The 17,807-nt window shown below is 36.2% G+C and overlaps 2 protein-coding genes and 1 long non-coding RNA gene across 8 annotated transcripts in view; 2 read left to right on the top strand and 1 right to left on the bottom strand.

Moving 5' to 3' along the window:
- The window catches only part of LOC104744106 (putative 2-oxoglutarate-dependent dioxygenase AOP1), a 32,284-nt gene extending 17,974 nt beyond the window's left edge, over positions 1–14,310 (top strand). The window contains exons 2-3 of the mRNA XM_087507047.1: positions 13,654–13,990; positions 14,056–14,310. Coding sequence (XP_087363173.1) covers positions 13,654–13,990; positions 14,056–14,310 — 592 coding nt within the window. The remainder of the gene's footprint in view (positions 1–13,653; positions 13,991–14,055) is intronic.
- LOC104778203 (uncharacterized) lies at positions 660–8,141 on the bottom strand. 3 transcript variants are annotated; one of them, XR_015594586.1, is made up of 5 exons: positions 7,599–8,049; positions 7,019–7,177; positions 5,602–5,718; positions 1,203–1,325; positions 660–1,106 (listed from the first exon to the last, which is right to left on the bottom strand). It is a non-coding gene; the product is annotated as an uncharacterized LOC104778203 (long non-coding RNA). The 3 variants fall into 3 exon arrangements; XR_015594585.1 differs by lacking the exon at positions 5,602–5,718 and having other exon boundaries at positions 7,599–8,135; XR_015594584.1 differs by lacking the exons at positions 660–1,106; positions 1,203–1,325; positions 5,602–5,718 and having other exon boundaries at positions 6,939–7,177; positions 7,599–8,141.
- Positions 10,398–12,027, top strand: LOC104778204 (F-box protein DOR-like). Of its 4 annotated transcripts, none has more exons than XM_087507045.1 (3): positions 10,424–10,487; positions 10,664–11,350; positions 11,433–12,027. In XM_087507045.1, exons 2-3 carry the CDS (start codon positions 10,678–10,680, stop codon positions 11,444–11,446), a joined length of 687 nt encoding a protein of 228 aa, XP_087363171.1. In that variant the 5' UTR covers positions 10,424–10,487; positions 10,664–10,677; the 3' UTR covers positions 11,447–12,027. The 4 variants fall into 4 exon arrangements, with proteins under 4 accessions (XP_010500895.2, XP_010500897.2, XP_087363171.1 ...); XM_087507044.1 differs by having other exon boundaries at positions 10,435–10,590; XM_010502593.3 differs by having other exon boundaries at positions 10,398–10,590; positions 10,664–12,027.
- Positions 14,311–17,807: the final 3,497 nt, after the last annotated feature.

The following is a 17,807-nucleotide window of genomic DNA, read 5'->3' as shown; positions in this document are numbered from 1 at the left end:
TTATGTTAATTTGTTTACTTTAACAAAGAAACTCAACAAAAATTCAGAAATATCCAAAATTACAAAAATTACATTTTTTGTCAAAACCGCAAAAAAAAACTTATTTTTGGCCAAATAACACAAAATTATGTTTCCTCGCTAAAACTGCAAAATCTCGTTTTCCCGCCAAAAAACGTAAAATTACGTTTTCCAACCAATTAGCAAAAACTCATTTTCTCGCCAAAACTATGTTTTCCCGCAAAAAAAAACACAAAATTATGTTTTCTCGCCAAAATCGCAAAATCTCGCTTTCCCGCAAAAAATGTACAATTATGTTTTCCTTTCAAAACCGCAAAATCTTGTTTTCCTACCAAAACAAGATAATTTCATTTTAAATGTTAGATGTTTCTTTGAATTTAATAAAAAATAACTTAGTTAAAACAACATAATTAAAACCACTAAAACATTTTCAACGTTAAATAAATGACTTTTTGGTCATTTTATGTATATTGTATCTAGATACAAATATCAAATTATAAAACAAACATAATTGTATCCATATACTATTTTTGGATGAATGAACCAAAAAGTCATTTATTTAGCTTTGAAAATGTTTTAGTGGTTTTAATTATGTTTTTAACTAAATTATTTTTATTAAATCATTTTATGTATATTGTATCTAGATACAAATATTTTTCTAGAATTTTAACAATATATGTTATAAAATAAAATAAAAATATTAATCTATCTATATATAAATCTATATTTACATATAAACCAAAACATCATCATACTAACTATCCTTATTAGATTATTTTTTTTTTTGAAAGTTGAAAGTTGAAGTTGAAGCCATGTTTTGATGACTGATGAAAAGAAGTTGCAGACTTGAGACGAAAAAAAAAAGAGAAGGCAAGGGATGACATTGTACTAATTGTAAAACTTTGAATCGGTAAAGGCTTACCTTATGACCTATTAATGAACATACAGAGCAGCACGTGATTTCAGACTCTCCTCCTTCATTTTATCTTCTTTAATTTGCTTCTTCAATCTCTTTTTTCAGCACACTTGTTCTATTTACTTACGAAGGATAGTGTTGACATTCGATAAGAAGCTTCTCATGGGAAGATCTGGTAACAATGATTTGTTTATAGAAAATTAAATAAAAATCAAAACTGAAAACATCCAGTTATATGTAACCGTTGATGCTTGATTTAATCACTTACCCAAAATTTGGTGAATAACTTCCACCAAATTTCTGGAAACTATGCCTCTACATCATTTAATGTTGTTGAATCTCTCCAATATGATCATACTATTGACCTTCTCTTCCACACTTTTGTAGAAACCTAAGTATAGAACACAAGTGTTTTAATAAAAATATATCGCTTATTAATCTTAAGAAAAATACTCAAAATCTTAAGCTCAAAAACACATAAGTTGTGCCACAAGCTAACACCTCCTTATATAGGAAACACAAAACCAAAACCCAATTGGATAACTCCCAAATATATATTTTCGATCCTCCTAAATATAATTGACCTTATTATATTTAGATTTCTCCTAAATATACATGGCCTTATCTCCTAATTACTTCAAGCTTACAACAACATTCTCCCCTCTAAGCTTGAGCTCATCTTCACTCACATCAAACACTCCCATTAGATTTCTCATTTCTTTAAACTTCATTCTCCCAAGAGCCTTAGTCAGAATATCAGCTTTCTGCTCACTCCCAGGAACATGCTCAACACTCACTTGCTCTCTCTCGACACATTCACGGATAAAGTGAAAATGAGTGTGGATGTGCTTACTACGCCCGTGAAACACCGGGTTCTTAGTAAGCGCAATCGTCGACTTGTTTTCAACCAGGATGACCACCCTCTCACTCTTCTCATCAGTTACTTCTTCAAGTAGTTCTTGCAGCCAGATCGCTTGCTTAGCGGCTTCAGTAGTGGCCATAAACTCCGCCTCACAAGAAGACAAAGCTACAATCTCTTGTTTTTGTGAACACCAAGTAATTGGTGAATCACCGAGATAAAACATATGTCTTGTGGTACTTTTGCCATCATCCAAGTCCACACTATACGAGCTGTCACTGTAACCTACAAAGCATATCTTGTTCGTTCGTTTATAGAAAAGACCAAAAGAACACGTCCCTCGAAGATACCTGAGAACCTGCTTCAAGCTTGCTCTGTGAGACTCCTTAGGCTCCTGCATGCACTTGCTTAAAACTCCAATACTGTAAGCAAGATCAGGCCGTGTGTGTAGCAGGTATCGGAGACAACCAATACTTCTGCGATACTCGAGTCCTTCAACGGGTTTTTCAACTGGGATTTTGACAGCTTCAAGTTCATGTCCATTGGTACTTGAGTAGGGTTGCATTCACTCATTCCAGTCTCTTCCAATATTTTAAGTGCATACCTCTCTTGTTTCAGCACAATTCCTGATTCAAGCTGTCTCACCTCAATGCCAAGATAGTAAGTAAGTAACCCAAGATCACTCATCTCAAACTTAGTCGCCATCTTCTCCTTAAACTTGCAAATCGCAGATTGTGAGGAACCAGTAACAATCAGGTCATCTACATAAACCGCCACTATAAGAAATTCTCCATCTTCATTGTTAAAGTATAGCGAAGGTTACTTAGAGCACCTATGAAACTTCATACCCTTGAGAGTCATATGCATCTTAGCATTCCAAGCTCTAGGAGCTTGATTTAAGGGCTTTGTGCAACTTGTATACCTTCCTCTCACTTCCCTTGACCAAGAAACCATCTGGTTGTGTGACAAACACTTCCTCTTTTAATTCTCCATTCAGAAAAGCTGTCTTAACATCCATATGTTGTATCTTCCAGCCATATGAAGCAGAGTGACTTATAATAAACCGGATTGTTTCCATGTGAGCCACATGTGCAAAGACCTCATCATAATCAATCCTATACCATTGAAAATACCCTTTTGCCACCAATCTGGCCTTGTGTTTGTTTATACTTCCATCAGAGTTCCTTTTTATCTTGAACACCCATTTTAACCCAATCGGCTTAACTCCATACGGTAGATCAACTAGACTCCAAGTCTTGTTTTTCTCAATTGATGCCAGTTCATCCTCACACGCTGTTACCCATACTTTTGTCTTAGATGCTTCATTAAAATCCTAGGGTTCTTCATTGATAGACAGCGAAATATTTTGGCTCTGCTCGAAGTCTAGCAGATCTTCGTACCAACGGTTGATGTTGTTCATCATGTTCCTCATTATCCGACTCAGCACCATCTTCCTCTTCAACAAGATCATTATTCGACTTTGTTTCTGCAAATTTCGGATCACCATCTTCTTCTTCCGTTTCGTGTTCGATTAGATGAACACCTCTATTTCCAAAAACACCAACAAAAATAGAAAAACTCGGAGTGTGACCAAGTTCCTCTATTCCTATTCTTTTCCAGTCCCATCCTCTGTTTTCATCAAAGCGAACATCTCGACTTACAATGAATCGTTTACTAGTTGGATCGAGCAAACGATAGACTTTTGATCCAGGCTCAGTTCCTAAGTTTACTAAGAGTCTCGACCTGTCATCTAATTTCTTTCTTCCCACGGATTCTGTTCTTGTGTATGCGATACAACCAAAAATCCTTAGATGATCTAGATTTGGTTTCGTTCCCCTCAGCATCTCGTATGGAGTCTTTTCTGCAGGAGACCTTGTTACAATTCTGTTGATCAAATATGTCGAGCGCCTCACAGCTTCACCCCACAAATAATTCGGCAAATCCATATGTTTTAATATGCTTCTCGACATTCCCATAAGTGTTCGGTTTCTCCTTTTAACCACTCCATTCTGTTGAGGAGAATATGGAGCTGTCAATTGCCTCATGATTCCATTTTCTTCACAAAAAGAATAGAAGTCAGCTGAAGTAAATTCCCCTCCTCTATCAGTTCTGAGTGTCTTGATTACACACTTTGTTTCTTGTTCAGCAATCATCCTAAACTTCTTGAATTTGTCGAGTGATTCACTTTTTCTCTCAGAAGGATTGTCCACATGTAACGTGAGAAATCATCAACAAGCACAAATACATACTTCTTCTGAGCTAGTGTTGTAGGTGTGATCGGTCCACAGAGGTCGTCGTGTATCAGCTCGAGAGGATGTGTAGCTCTGTACATGGTCGCACGCGGGAACGAATCTCTTGTTTGTTTACCAAGCAAACAAGATACACATGTTTGTCTCTCAACCTTGATGTTAGGTATGCCAGTCACTAAGTCCTTATTGATCATCAGCTTAATCGTATCAGTGTTGATATGCCCCAGTCGTGCGTGCCAAGTCGAGGAGGATTGATTTGTTGAGACAAGTTGTAGACACTCAATGCTATCTACTTCCAACAGAACTTTATATAGACGATTTTTGGATGTTGCTGTAGTGACAAGTAGCTTTCCAGACTTGTCATAAAGCATTAATTTGTCTTCTACCATTCGTATCTCACACCTTGCCTCATTAGCTTGGCCTAGACTCACAATGTTACTCTTCAAATCGGGTATATAGTAGACATTGTGCAGCACTTTCTTCTCACCATTCTCAAATACAAATCGTATGGAACCTTTTCCCTTAATATCAACACGAGAGTCATCTCCAAATCTAACTTTGCCCGTCACTTCCTCACACATATCATAAAAGAAACTCTTGAAACCACTCATATGGTTGCTTGCACCATTATCCAGATACCATATATTAGTGTTGTAGATATTGGTCTCAAAAACGCTTGGTTTTACTTTGTGTTCTTGAAGGAATACTACTTCATTCATCATCAACTCATCGGCTATGTGAGTTTCCTCATCTTTTTCTCCACTACTTCTTGTAGTTTGAGTAGTCTATCAGGGCAGTCTGATGCATAATGTCCTTGTTTGTCTCATCTGAAACAAGTGATATGCGACAAGTCTTGTTCCTTATCTCTATCCTTTTGTTAAAAACTAAACCTGCCACGTCCTCCTCTGCCCCTGGAAGAACGACCTCCTCGTCCCCTTCCTCTGTAGCCTCCAAAAGGATTTGAGTTAGCAAACATGAGCTTGCCTTGATCATCATCCTGTTCAGACTCTTCTTCACCAATTCTTTCTTCATAAGCCTTGAGTCGACCTACAATATTTTCGAAACTAGTTTTATTCAAGTCAAGTACCTGTTCGAGGGAAGCTACAATATGAATAAACTTCCTTCGAGGGAGACTTGACAAGAACTTCTTGAAAATCATTGGTTCGGCCAACTCGTTTCCCAAAGCAGCTGATTTTGTTGAAATTGCAGACAACTTTTCAACAAATTCATCAATCCTTTCTGTCTCCTTCATCTTTAAGCGGTCGAACTCAGCCATTAAGGTTTGCAGTCTTGCTTCCTTAACCATGTCCGCTCCAATATGCCTCGATCTGATAGCTTCCCATATCTCCCTTGCAGTCTCTAGAGTTCCAACTTGGAGAGTAAGAGCTTCAGGGATAGACTGTATGATAAGAGCAATTGCCAAATCGTTCTTTGTCTCATCAAAGCTTCCTTTTTCTATTACATCCCATGATTTGTGAACCCTAAGCAGGATTCTCATCTTCATAGACCATACAGTATAGTTGCTTGAATCAAAATCGGGTAATTGATAGAAGAAGAACCTCTGTCTGTTGATGGTGACAGTTCTAGAACCTGAGATGAATTTTTCTTGTCCTCTTGACTCATCGTCAAGCTTTTATCTTCTCCTCCTCCTTCCATCAAAGCTTTTACGTCTTCTCCTGCCATTGAAGAAGCTTTGATACCACGTGTAGAAACCAAGTATAGAACACAAGTGCTTTAATAAGAATATCTCTCTTATTAATCTTAAGGAAAATACTCAAAACCTTAAGCTCAAAAACACATAAGTTGTGCCACAAGCTAACACCTCCTTATATAGAAAACACAAAACCAAAACCCAATTGGATAACTCCCAAATATATATTTTAGATCCTCCTAAATATAATTGATCTTATCCTTATGTATATTTAGATTTTTCCTAAATATACATGGCCTTATCTCCTATTTCATAATTACTTCAAGCTTACAACAACCACTTTCAAATCTCAACAGCCCCGATTTAGTTGATCAGTGTTGGAGCATTGTAGAAGTTGTAGAATTCATTGGAAAAAGAGAAAATATTTGTTTTGTTGGATAAGTGAAAAGTGTGGGAGAGATTAAACACTTTATTAATGTTGTTTCCTGAGCAGTTCATGTTATTTACTATGAGAAAGAAGTGGAGATTCGTGGACCAGTTTAGAAACTAATAAATTTTCTTTTTCTTAGAGTAACAATTGGAGAAGAAAATTTTAAATTGTATTTTTAAAAATTTTAGTTAAAAACAAAATCTATGTGACAGATTTTCTATTGTTTATTGAAATCGTTAATCAAAGATGATCCTATTTCCATATAATATTTCTAATTTTACCCACGTCATTTTTTTCTCCTTGTTTGTTTCAGGACCGTGTTCCTCAGATCTCATACCAAGGTATTAATTAATCTCATCAAATAGTTTGGGGTCTTAAAAAGAAAAAATAATTTGGGTTTTTAAATCCTTCCTTCTCAACCCTCTTCGAATATCAAATATTTTAAAGTTTTCTTAGGATATTTTGCTATATATCTTCTTACTCAAAAGCCAATACTCAATACCATTCACCAAACTTATTTTGCTATAACTATAGGTCCATGTATAAAAGGTCATGAAAATGTATATGAAGCTTTTTATTGTGGTTGTTCAATACTCTTGCTAAGTATAACATCTCAGAAAATATTATTGAGTAGTACGATATAGTTTGATATCAATAGCATGTCACCAAAGACATAAATAAGTAACCCAAATTTAGAGCATTATGAATTAGTCTTAAATTTTCCTAGATCAAGTATGTGGTTACAAAAGCAAATTGTTGTGTGTACGGTTTATGTATAACGAGGAGTTTCTCTCTATGCGACTAGTGAGGATTGGTAATAACATTTAGAGTTAATTATGAGATAAGTATTTATTTTGATGGGTATTGTCTAATTAGGACTTTTTCCCGTACTTACAGGTTTAGGTATTTATTTTGCACGAAAATGACGACATTGCCCTCTAAAAGCTGAACTCAAACGCTTTGATCTCCACCGCAGCCTTCTCTGTTCTCTCTCTCTTCGGTGATGAACAACTTCAAAGAGCACATACATCTCCATTTCGAATCTTCTAAATATCTGAATACGAAGATTAAACCAAAAAAACTTATGCATTGATTCGGCAATATAAATTTGTTATCGAGGTGCAAATCTATTAATTATGATGATTGTGGTTGTTGAAGAATGAAGTAGACGGAGACGAGAAACTTCAAAAATTAAAACCTTCTGAAACTTTAAAACAAAAAAATGCAGAGTTTGTTTAACTATTTTCCCTTGGGTTCACCAATTACTAGTTTTCTTAGGGTTTAATTTTCATCAATTGAGAACCTGGAAAAAATATCTATTTTTTACTTTTATGTGTGTGATCAATTCCCGAAGGTGGTTTGATGTATTTTTGGTTTGAGATTGAAGAAATTGGGATTTATTTATATTTGTTTGGAGCCCAAATCAAAAAATCTTTTGAACGGGAGACAAATTGAACATTTATCTTGAGGCAAACCTCTTCTATGTCATCGTCTCCGATCTACTCCTTTGCCGTCTCCACCGCTATGGCTAAATAGTCGCTCCCCACCCTCCTAACTCATCTTCGATGGCTCTCCTCCGCCGCGCAACCACCAAACCCATCCCGATTCAACCGAAACCCTTCTGCTTCACCACCTTCCACCATTCCTTGTCACCTTAATAGGCTATCTCTACTACGCAAAAATCTGTCTCTATAGAAACTCAGAAGCCGCCATGATAAATCGAAGAAATCAATTGATCCGATCGTTGTTTAAAATTATATCCCTTGGGTTTATTGGAGGACATAATGTTGGCGATGTATTGTGAATCGGGAGCGAAGATAATAGTAGTGATGGATTTAACAGAGACGATGAAGAATGATGAAGAACGATGAAGAACGATGAAGAACGATGAAGATGATGCAGAGCACGAAGAAAAAAAAAGGTTACAACCGTCATTTCGCGTAACAAAAAGGTCTAAATCCATCAGCACCAACGGAAATGCTTTATTTCAATTTTTTTGTGGCATAAAGGCCCATTTCAACAATAACCCCTAACATTTACTACTTTTTATGGACCTGAGTATGAGACGGATAATACTTTCTCGTGGTCTAAAAAGTTTTTGTTTGTACGAAATCAATAACAAATCCTAAATGAAAATGTAATTACGTTTCCCCAATCTATCGCCTCATTCTTGAGGCAAGATTGGCAGAGCGTTTTTTAGGGCGTTATGTGGGAAACACTAAAGCCTAGATTGGCAAAGCGTTTGTAGGAGTGTTATGTGGGAAACGCTATGAGTCAACGCCAATCAAGATTTTTTTTTACTCCTTTCACACGTGTAAGAAAAACTGGTAACTGCTCTAAAAACCTAAGGGTTATCACGCTGGATACGGGAGAGTTTGGACTCTTATTTTTAAACAATTATCACTTAAATATATTAATTTTGAAACCAAAATATTTTGGTAAAAAAATATTTAACTTGAGTCCAAATAAGAAACAATATATTGGAATATGCTTTCAATATTCTCTAATTCAAATTTAAAATTATTTTCAAAATATATATTTAATTTTAATTTATAAAATTGCTAATTTTTCGTTATTTTTTTTTTTTGCTTTCGTAGATATTTTTTATAATTTTATTTTTTAATAAAATTAGTTCTAAATAAATTTGTTTCAAAACAAAGAATTTTTATTTATAAAAAAAATAAATATATATTTTAGATTTTACTCCCAGCCCCCGCTCACAGCTCCCTCCTCCCCGCCCCTGCTTCAGCTGCTTACCGTTGTTGCTCTCCTCTCCGCTTTGCCAATCTAGCCTTAAGTCTGGAAACGCTAAGTCTCAACGTCTATTAAGTTTTTTTTAATTTCTTTCACACACGTGTAAGAAAAAATAGGTAACTGCTCTAGTTATCACGCATGATATGAAAGAGTTTGGATTATTATTTTAAAACAATCATGAATTATCACTTAAAATATATTAATTTTGAAACCAAAATATTCTGGTAAAAATATTTTTACTTGAGTCCAAATAATCAACAATATATTTGAATATGCTTTCAATATTCGATTATTCAATTTTAAAATTAACATTTTCAATAAAAATAGTCATAATTGGTTTCTGAACAAGATGTTTTTCATAATTTTTTTAAATAAAATTAGTCATAAATAAATTTGTTCCAAAACAAAATACTTTTATTTATAAAAAAATATATATATTTTAGGTCTTACTCCCAGCCCCGCTCACAGTTTCCTGCTCTCCGCCTCTGCTTCAGCTACTTAACGTTGTTGCTCCCCTCTCCACTTTGCCAATCTAGCCTTTAAAAACAGAAAGCACCGTACATTTATAACTGCCACTAAGCTTAATAATTCTCCTACAAGGGAGAATGAAAACGAAATACGCTCAACACTAGGTAACAACGTGGAATGAAAACATGAACCAGAGCTCGTCTTGTTGCGAATTTGAATTGGTGATAGAGATGCGAAGCTTTGGCTAGATTGTCTTTTCGACGAGATCTGAACCAAAGCTAGTCGTTTGTATGTGATGTCCCAAACACAATTACTGGATTCATTAATGATTCATCTCTGATTCCTTGATTTCAGGTCATTATAAGACATAATTTTGTAAATTTGGAGTGTTTATAGTTTCTAACTTTTCTATCAAGTTTCAATATTTTAAAAATATTTCAAAATAAATTATATAGTTTATTATATTATATAAAATTATAAAATTCAACAAAAAAGTAAGAAATTGAATTTAAATATTGAAATTTTGACTCGTTACTCAGTAAATTTTTTTTTAATTCAATAGATACTATTTTTAAAGAATAATATTAATAAAACTTGAATATTTTATAGAATATGAATCCAACGAGAATATGAATTCGGCGAACCCAATCGGAGAATATGAATCCGGCGAACCCAATCGGAGAATATGAATCCGGCGAACCCAATTGAATTCAAATTCAACACTTTGTTTCTTTTTTAATCCCTTAACTGTATTATTAATAATATACAAGTTTGTGCTAATTTTGCCACATTTAAGAGTGAGTTCTAAATTTGAAAGAACAACTTAAACTTTTTGAGAATCTCCCTAAACTCAATAATTTTATTTTAAATGTTTTTTATTAATTTACTTTTGAATAAAAACAGTATAGTAATATATATGTAAAGTTTTTGTAAATAATATTCCTAATTTTTAAATTATGTGTAATTTAAAATTTATTTAGATAAGTTATAGTACTTTATTTTTTCTTTTTTTTTTGGTGGGACAAAAAGATAAATAATAGTACTTAAATTCCATATTTTATGGGGAAAGTTAAATACAGCAGTAGTTTCGGATATCCAAGGGGTTTGAGATAGGAAGTGCCGCCCACGATCTTCGTCTCTGTGTTTGTCCTCTTGCTCTCTCTCTATTACAACCTCTGTTTTCATACAAGACAGAGAGTCATTTTTAACTTTTGTCCGGGCAAAGTCTGCAGCATCAGAATCCCGGTTTTGATCTAAATATATATATACTTGGTCGTCCCTGTTTGTTTCTGGGTCTGAATTTAATAATTTGTTTCAGAACTGAAAGCTGCCATGAAGTATTTCGGTCGCCTGACTATTTCACGATGCAATTCAAAATCATCTTCTTCGGTGTTGGTGTCGGATCCGATCCCATCTGATGTCCTAATGGACATCATCTCGAGATTGCCGGCGAAATCTGTAGGCAAGTGCCGTTGCGTTTGCAAGTTTTGGGCTTTGATACTTGGGCTTCCCGAGTTCGAAGAGTTGTTCCTGAGCAAGTCTTTGTCTCGTCCTCGTCAGTTTCTGTTCGCCGCCGTCATAGATGACCCTGGAGCAGTTCCTTTCTTCACTTCACAACCTCCTCATCAGATTCAAAATCCGCCTCTTGTATGGGTGACTCCTCACCACACGTATTTGCCTGCTGGTGGGTTATCTAAGATTTCTCAACCTGTTCGTGGATGGGTCTGTATTGAAGATGGGACAGGGATGTTTGTGGTTTGTAATCCAATCACAGGGGAATATGTAATCTTACCTACCTTGAAAGAGAAGATGATGATCTGGGTGAAAATGTCGTTGGGGTATGATCCGGTTGACAAACAGTTCAAGGTGTTGTGCTCGACTTGGTCACCATTCAATTCACTAAGTATTCCTGCGGAGCATTATGTTCTAACGTTAGGAGAACAAATGGTTTGGCGAACCATTGAATGTTGCAGACCTATTCGTCATCTTGTACAAGGCGGTGATGGTATTTGCATCAATGGTCTTTTGTATTATATGGCTGAGTCCAATAACTATCAAGATATTTTCATAGTTTGTTTTGACACTAGGTTTGAAAAGTTGAGCTTCATCAACAAACCTGACGGCATGTGGCCAGTAGGTCTTGAATCACGACTCGTTAACCACAAGGGCCAACTGGGTATTATGCAGTGTTCAAACCCCAATAGAATTGATGGACACGCTACAAGTTTTTGTTTGTGGCTTCTTCAAGGAGGAGGTACCGAATGGACCAAGCATATCTCCCAGTTGCCTTTCTTGTGGTGGAACCTTGCTGGAGAGACTGAGTTGGGCATAGTTGGAATCAGGGCAGGTACATGTGAACTTGTCTTGTCACCGCGGTTTCTATCAGGCCGGCCTATCTATCTTTTCTACTTCGATCTCGAGCGAAACATTGTTACAAGCGTTGGAATCCAAGGTTTTGAAGGGGTTAACTCTAATATATTACTAGCTTACTGCTTCGTAGACTATGTAGAAAATCTCAAGCTTATATAAAGGGGTTTTTGCTTTGCTTTGCTTTGGCTTTAGACTTTGTAAAACTATTTTTTCTTGCTTCTAGTTTTTTATTTTATTTTTTCTCTTATTTGTTTTACATGTATAACAACAATCAAACCATATGTGTATATAAAAGTGTCTTACATACTATAAGAAGAAGTGGCCAATACCTATCGGGCCAAAGTAAAAGATAAAAGAGCTACAAAGGATACACATCGAAAACGCTTTAAAAGGTTTGGATTTTTTTCTTTTTCTTTTCCTGATGGTTTTGAGATCACAAAAGAGTGGAGGGGGCCATGCTGTAAGAGTTCTTCTCTGGTTACCTCTTTTGAATCTCTGGTGAGACGTAGTTTTATAGTTTCCAAAGTCAGTTGTACATGATGATCCCTGAAAGAAGACATGATATACATAGAAATCATGTTACTGACTTGATTATAATACACTGGGATTGTACACATGTATTTTAGGTTATCATGTCCTGTCCTGTGGTTGGTCATGAAACTGAATGCATGGATCCTTTCAGATTAAAAATAATAATAATAATAATTGTTCATACCATTGTGAAGGTGACATCCTTACTTGCAAGATTAAATCGCCTCAAAAGAATCTGCGCCGTCTGTTTCTTGTCAGCAGAGAAAGTGAAATGAGAAAAAATTGGAGTAGCATTGATCCTTATTACCACGACGAAGGTGTCCAGATTGAGAAAGAGAGTGCTCCGGATCGATTCAAGTTTCGGATGATTGGTCACCCTTGCTTCCGAAACATTACTGCTGACCAAGCAACAGAGTACTTATCTGACCAGCAGTTTGGTAATAATGTTGTTCATCCGAGCTCTCGAGGAGTCAATTATTTTACTTTGACATTAAAGATTTACGATAATGTGTATCTGCACAGGGAGATAGTTGAAGGCGGGAAAGAGAACAAGGACGACGTTGGTATTGGGAAGCTACTGAGAATTGGAGATGAAACGTGCGAGTGTCTAGATTGGCTGATGGATTGGTATGTTGGTCCGTTGGTAGCTCGTCTTGTGACCATGCTCTCAACCATCGCAAGTTCCGAACCAGGACTCAACCGGAAGTAGATGATCTCCTCCGGATTGAGAAGGCCGAGAATCCAAGGATGGTAGTCTATGCTTTTGGGATTTCGCACGAACATCCGGGTGCCATCATACTGACTTACATACGGAGCATCAATCTACACCATGAGTATATAGGTTTATGCCCAAAGGGGTTCAAGTTTAGAAAAAAGGATGTTTCAGGATCTTGGAAGGCTTGTAGCTTATTTTAAGAGGCACTTGCGTAGATTTTAATCTTGATTAACATGTTTCAAGTACGTTTTTGACATATATATAGCAAGGTTGTGACTCTTTTCATTTGTCTATTATATATGCAAAATAAAATAAAGTGCATAAAAATCATTTGTCTACTGATGTATATTCATAATAGAACAACATTTACATAGCAATTTATAATCCCCTTAGCTCAGGTTCTTTCTTGATTTGTACTTCTTCAGATTTAAATTGCAGTGATTAGTATGTTGGTGCAGTTTCACCTCCGGGAGGAGACTTTTTAGATCCTGTGAGTTCTGCAACCCTTAGTATTGCGCAGGTAATAATGTCACGTTGCAGACAATGAAGAGAACGTCAAATCCTTTACTCAGAAGCTTTGGCCTCAATTTCAGGTTTTATGATCTTTACAATATTTGCTTCTTTCGTTAGGATGTTTTAAAAAACTGATCAAAACTCTGAAGAATTGGTGAGAATTTACTCTGTTTCTTCAGCGACACGGTTCTGTCATTTACCAAGAATGTATCAGAACTGGACTTCAAGATCCAAAGAATTGTCATGGAGAGTTTTGGGATCTACGAATACTACATAGACGAACATCTCAAATCGACGAAATGCCTAATGCGGATGATGAAATACAGTGGAGTTGATGAAACAGAGGAGGGGCTAGGCATGGAGGCTCATACAGATAGAAATGTGCTCACCATAGTTTGCCTGAACGATGTAGCAGACGGAGGATTAGAGGTGAAAACCAAAGACGGTAGCCACTGGATCGAAGCTAACCCTTCTCAAGATTCTTCATTCCTCGTCATTGGGGGAAGTATTTTGCATGTAAGTCCCAACCTTTTCTCTGTACAGACTTTTCAATAGATGATGATGCTTTAAGATGTTTTCAGGTACTGCTGAACGGCCGGGTGCAATCTGCGGTTCACCGTGTGGTTAGAATGGGGACGGAAACAAGGTGCTCGGCTGGACTTTTCTCTATGCCAAACACCGAGGATTTGATAAGTGCACCGGAGGAGATGGTTGATCCCGAGTATCCTCGCCTCTTTAACCCCTTTGATTTTGAAGCATACTATAAGTTCACCTGCGAGGGATCCGGAAGGAGAGATCTATCTGGTCTCAAGACTTATTGTAGCCTCTTGAAATAAGATTCTCCATGTAATAATAACCTTTTGTATTTACAAAGTGTAGCCATATATCACAAGATTTTTTCATCGTCAAGAGTCTCCATGTAACCTTTTGTTTTTACTTCCTTAAAAACATAATCAATGTTTGACTGTTTCAAACAGTCTGTTTGTAAACAACAACAACCCAATATCTTGATGTCAGAGTAATATTAAGAGTTCCTAATATTAATCTCGAAAACGAATTATACAAATAAAGAAGAAGAAATAAAAAAAATATTTTTTGGAAGTTTTGATAGTGGATGAATGTAAATATGAGAAAGAAAATAAAAAAGTAAAAAACAAAAAAATAATTTCTATATATACATTTGAGAAAAATAAGGGAATGATGAGCGAGAGAGATTGCAAAACCAGACGCTTTGCAGTAGTGAGTATGATGACTAATAAAAAAAAAAGTAAGTTATGATTTAGGATGGTTTTTACGGTTTTTAACCATGATATAAGTGTGCTTTTTGAGTCTTTTCATTTGTTTTTAGGTTGTCTTTGAATCTTTACAGGTTATCTAGGATTTTGGCACGGATGGAGCGAAATGAAGCAATTTGGATCGTTTGGGAGCATTTAATCGGAGGAAATCAATTTGGAGTCTGATCCTATGAAAAGCATCGACCGACACCAATGGAGCATCGGTCGACACCAAGCTGTTCTGACACAAGACTTCAAAATTGAAAGTTTTACAAAGTTGCCCGAAGTTTTCTATATTTGCATCATTTGTCTCTGACGTGTTTTAGGACATATATATAGTGTTTTTGGGTTTTGTAAACCCTGAAGTTTTATTCTAGCAAGTTTTATTTTTCTGCAACCCTGTGAGATTTTGAGAGCTTTTGGGAGAGAGATCTGAACTACTTTGAGAGAAGAATTTTTGAACTCCTTCTTTACTCTTTTAATCTCAATTGCTTATTATTCAGAATTATGTTTTGTTCTTCATTGAATATGTCTGAGTAGTTTGCTTGTTAGGTTCAGAGTTTTTCACAGGGATTTTATGATTTATTAGATCTGTTTATTTAGGATTCATTATCTTACTAGATCTTCATCATAGGTTGTTCTTCATATTAATCTTTGATTGGCCATCTAGAATTAATAACCTAGGAAAATAAATTGATATGAGAATATAATTGATTTTCCTGATAAAACCTTTTGATGAGCAAAATTACTTTCTGCAAAGAGATTTGATTTAGTAATTTTGTGAACAATCTAAACCTGTTTTTAAAGTGATTTTTAACCTAGAATTTTACAAAGAGATTTGGATTTTCTGGTTTTAAATTTAGATAATATTTGCAGTGAGAACTGATTTATTTTACAAAAGAGTTTAGAGTTCTAGATCTGATTTTAATTGCTTGAATCATATTTAATTATTGATTTAATATTTTGTAATTTCCTGAGAAATTCCCTGGACCTAGCTTTTTGATCTTTTGAATTTACAACCTTTGATTTAATATTTTGCATTGCTTTTCTTTATTTAAATCAACTTGTTTAGCGTAATCATAAAACTCTATAATTTATTGTGTAATCTAGAGTCCTTGTGGAATTCGACCCCTAAGTACTACTTTGACCTCTTAATTTGAGAGAGTAGCTCTATGGTTTAATTTGAGCATATCAAATTTTGGCGCCGTTGTCGGGGACTCTTTGATCTACCATTAGATTTGAGTTTTTAATTTCGTCTAAATTTTTGTTTTTATTTTCTACTTACACGTTTCAGGTACATGCCTAATAAGCCTAACACAAGGAGCAACAAGACTAGTCCTATTGTGAAGCTTACAAATCAAGAGTTAGGAAAACTTGAGCGTGAGAACCGAAAAGCAGCCAAATCCTTGAAGATGGTTAACACAGTCATTATGATGCGTGATGAGGATGGTGCTTTGAGGGATCAAGATGACCACTTGCACAATGAGCAGGGCCAAAAACTTGATGCAGAACGGAATGTTATTGCTGAAGTTTTTGTTGGCGACGAGCAAGCTGCTGTTGTCGATGGTGTCGATCGACACCAACAGGGTATCGATCGACACCCCCTTCCTGCAGACGGATGTGGAACTACAAACCACGTTAACAATCCGGTTCGAAGATAGGAGCACAAGCGAGATTTGATCAGGACCATTGCTGAATACAACCGAGCTGATCTTGTGTATGAGAACCGGTCTGCTATTGTTCCTCCTCCATTCCAGAGGAATGATTTTGAGTTGAATCCTGCATATTTTCAACTAGTTAGGCAGAGACCTTTCGCTAACCTGCCCAATGAGAGGCCTTTGGACCACATTGAGCATTTTGAGGATCTTGTGACCAGTATCAAGGCTAATGGAGTGACTGAGGATTACATCTTCTGCAAGCTCTTCCCTTACTCACTTGCAAGAGAGGCATCTCAGTGGTTGATGCAGTTACCAGATGGATCATTGACAAATTGGCATGACGTCAAAGTGGCCTTCCTCAACTACTTTTATGATGATGCAATGTCAGATGAGTTGAGAGTTAAGCTGTCCTCTTTCAAGCAAAGACCAAATGAAGCTTTCAAGGCAACTTGGGTGAGATTCAAGGCTTATCAAAGGGATTGTCCACACCATGGTTTCTTAAGAGTTCAATTGCTGAGTATCTTCTTCAGAAGATGTGACTGGGAGTATCAGTTAGCTTTGGATGCTGCAAGCCATGGAAATTTCAAGACAAGATATCCTGAAGATGTTGAAGCTTTGATTGAGAATTTGGCCTCCAGCAATAGTACTAAGAGAGTTGATGCTGAAAGAAAGAGATTACATGGAGGATTTGATTCAAACCAGCTAGCTTCAGTCAATGTTAAGCTAGATTCAGTGCATAATCTTCTCATGGGTAAGAAATCAGTTCACTTTGCTGCTGAAGTTGAGACATTTGAGCCACCACCTGAAACATGGAATAAAGAAGCAGATGTCAACTTTGTCTATGGAAATTAGGGTCAAAGATTCGGTAATCAACAAAGCAACAAGCCTTACAGTGGGAACTCTTTGGGCTACACTCCTAAGCCTGATTTTCAGAAGCAGAAACAAGAGAACAACTTCACAAGGACTTATGGGAACTATTCCTATCAGTCTCCACCTCCAAAAACTCTTTTGGAGAGTAGAATGGAGGCCATGCTTGAGCAGCTTCTTCAGGGACAAGAGAATATGACAGTGACATTCAATGGGAAGATTGATAATGTCTACAATGAGCTTACTGGGAGGATTGATGCATTGAATATTCATGTTAAGAAGCTGGAGAATCAGGTTGCACAGACTGATGGGTCTATTAAAAGGCAAGAGGGTTTTCTTCCTGGAAGAACTGAATCAAACCCCAAACATTCTTGTAATGCCATATCAGTGAGAGATGAAGATGATAGAGAAATTGTTTCTTCAGAACAAGGAGAAAAATTGACGGAGATGTCAACTCTAGATGATGGTGTCGATCGATACCACATGGGTGTCGGTCGACACCCCTCTCAGACAGACCCGAAACTGCAAAATCTC

Source organism: Camelina sativa, chromosome 3 (genome assembly GCF_030686135.1).
Source record: "Camelina sativa cultivar CO46 ecotype springtype chromosome 3, ASM3068613v1".
Classification (NCBI taxonomy): Eukaryota; Viridiplantae; Streptophyta; class Magnoliopsida; order Brassicales; family Brassicaceae; genus Camelina; species Camelina sativa.
Note: the sequence above shows the minus strand (reverse complement) of the source record. Positions and strands in the feature narration are given on the sequence as shown.

What these genes read in the sequence shown, in the direction of transcription:
- LOC104778204 (XM_010502593.3), top strand. Translation starts at nt 10,678, where the DNA reads ATGAAGTATTTCGGTCGCCTGACTATTTCACGATGCAATTCAAAATCA.